The sequence below is a fragment of the Silurus meridionalis genome, chromosome 20, assembly GCF_014805685.1.
Source record: "Silurus meridionalis isolate SWU-2019-XX chromosome 20, ASM1480568v1, whole genome shotgun sequence".
Lineage (NCBI taxonomy): Eukaryota > Metazoa > Chordata > Actinopteri > Siluriformes > Siluridae > Silurus > Silurus meridionalis.
In genome coordinates this window covers 512501-515000 of record NC_060903.1, presented here as the reverse complement: position 1 = coordinate 515000, position 2500 = coordinate 512501, and the positions used below count along the sequence as shown (strand labels likewise).

The following is a 2500-nucleotide window of genomic DNA, read 5'->3' as shown; positions in this document are numbered from 1 at the left end:
CGACCGGCTCCAATACCAAACCCCGACCGGCTCCAATACCAAACCCTGAACGGCTCCAATACCAAACCCCGAACGGCTCCAATACCAAACCCCGACCAGCTCCAATACCAAACCCCGACCAGCTCCAATACCAAACCCCGACCAGCTCCAATACCAAACCCTGAACAGTAACAAACTATCAGTGGGACAATGTGGAACAGATCGAACTGCTGCTTCAAATTTGCTTGAGTTCAACACCTCCTGTTTTTAATCATAAATAAAGTGTTTCTAAAAGGATTGTAAACAGCGGTAAGTAACAACCTGCTCGGCCTACGACATTATTATTATTATTATTATTATTAATATTAATTGCTGAGTGAAAGCCATAAATAGGATGGAGCGCAGATGTGGAGCGTGACGGGAACTGAGCGGGGAACAGAGGAAGACCGTCTGCTGCTTCTCTCCTGTACGGACCGAGTTCCAACACCGCTCTCAATCCACCCTCGTCCACGTCCTCCAGCTTTCACCACCATCCTCTTCTGCAACTTTCATCAGGACGAAGACGAGCTAAAAACAGCGCTGGAACTCAGAACACGTCTCTCTCTAGAAGTGTCAGTGCAGTGAGTATAAAGTGTGTGTGCATATGTGTGTGTGTGTGTGTGTGTGTGTGTGTTGTAGCTCTGTGTTTTACAGGAATGGATTAGTGGACGATCCACCGGTGGGATACGGACCTGCTGGAGCTCCACCCTGAGAAATAGAAAGAGAGACAGGCAGAGAGAGAGAGAGAGAGAGAGAGAGAGAGAGAGAGAGATTATAATACTGTCCTCGCCCTTTACCTGCTAGTCTATCCATAAGTAATGGCACCCCTCTATCCTGTGTATTAGTTAATAAAATCTCCGGTAGTGCCCTGTGTTAAGTGAGTTCGAGAAGACAGACGGAAATTCCTGTGTGTGAAGTGTTTAATAAAATAAAATAAAATAAAAAGCCAATATGTGTTTATTAATCACTAAAACAAATACTCATATGGAGTTGTGAAAAGGACAAAAACCCCATACAAAATATACTGTGAGAAAATTATTAAAAGTAAATGATCCTGTGAGACAAACAATTTACATTATACACAGTGGGGAAAATAAGTATTTGACACATCAGCATTTTTATCAGTATTGTAAACGCTCACCATGAAGGGGTTGTTGGAGACGGGGGGCTGGCTGTAACTCATCTGAGGTTTCTGACCATAAACAGGAAACCCACCTGAGGAGAAATGAGGAGTGTAGAATTATAGAACAGAACCAGAGGGGGAAATGAAATAGTCATCAAATTTGTGTTTACCGTTGGGCTGTTGTTGGTACGGCACCGGGGGAAAAGGCTGTGGGAAACTACCACTGAAACTGGTAGGCAGGCAGAAACTGGGGGCATTCCCAAAACCAGCTGGCATGCTCATAGAACCTGGAGAGGAACAACACCACAATTTACTTCCCATCAACCTCAATCCACTAAATAAACACCTTCAACTAAACCGCCTTCAACCAAACCAGCTTCAACTAAACCGCCTTCAACCAAACTAGCTTCAACCAAACCAACCACCCATTTAATTTATTATCAGCTTCTGAGCATCACATTACCATCACACTGTACTTCTCTCAGCCAATCAGAACACACTGTACTTCTCTCAGCCGATCAGAACCCACTGTACTTCTCTCAGCCAATCAGAACCCACTGTACTTCTCTCAGCCAATCAGAACCCACTGTACTTCTCTCAGCCAATCAGAACCCACTGTACTTCTCTCAGCCAATCAGAACACACTGTACTTCTCTCAGCCAATCAGAACCCACTGTACTTCTCTCAGCCAATCAGAACCCACTGTACCTCTCTCAGCCAATCAGAACACACTGTACTTCTCTCAGCCAATCAGAACTTCCAGTCGTTGCGTTAATGAGATGATAGCTGCTACCTGTGGCTGATGATCTGCTGTTGGTCTGGAACGGATTTGTGCACATCGACTCCGGAGGAATTGCCGTAGCGACAAACGGATTTGTGGACCCTGTGAGGGAGAAAAAGGAGAGAGGAAGAAAAGATAAGAAAAAAGACGAGTGTTTGTGAAAGACGAGTGAATAAAGTGCAGAGATCAGAGATCACCTGTAAAACCCTGCTGCATGCTGGGAATCACCGGCTGGGGCGGGGCTGGGGCAGAGCCTGAAACAGCATCAAACGCACTGGTGTAGACACACACACACACACACACACACACACACACACACACACACGTCAGACACATATTGAGTATATAGGGTGTGTTTGGTGAAACACTCAGATGGTCAACACACACCCCTGTGGAGTGGAGCCGAGAGCACAGTCCAGTTCTGCCAGAGCAGCGTATCGATCCTCAGAAGAAACACTGGGTAAAGGTGGAGCTGACACGCCCCCTCCTTAAACACACACACACACACACACACACACACACACACACACACACACACACAGATTAATGTCAGAGATTTCTTTAGCATGTTAAGTACA

General features: G+C 45.7%; 1 protein-coding gene across 2 annotated transcripts in view; it reads right to left on the bottom strand.

Annotated features, from left to right (window-relative positions):
- agfg1b (ArfGAP with FG repeats 1b) overlaps nt 1-2500 on the bottom strand; it is a 9344-nt gene that overhangs the window by 659 nt on the left and 6185 nt on the right. Inside the window, exons 6-11 of one of the 2 annotated variants that reach the window (XM_046876133.1) lie at nt 2310-2409; nt 2120-2196; nt 1932-2024; nt 1312-1428; nt 1160-1233; nt 1-726 (exon numbers count right to left, since the gene is read on the bottom strand). The exon at nt 1-726 is cut by the window's left edge and continues 659 nt beyond it. In XM_046876133.1, coding sequence (XP_046732089.1) covers nt 667-726; nt 1160-1233; nt 1312-1428; nt 1932-2024; nt 2120-2196; nt 2310-2409 — 521 coding nt within the window. In that variant the 3' untranslated portion in view covers nt 1-666. The remainder of the gene's footprint in view (nt 727-1159; nt 1234-1311; nt 1429-1931; nt 2025-2119; nt 2197-2309; nt 2410-2500) is intronic. The other variant, XM_046876134.1, reaches the window with a different exon arrangement.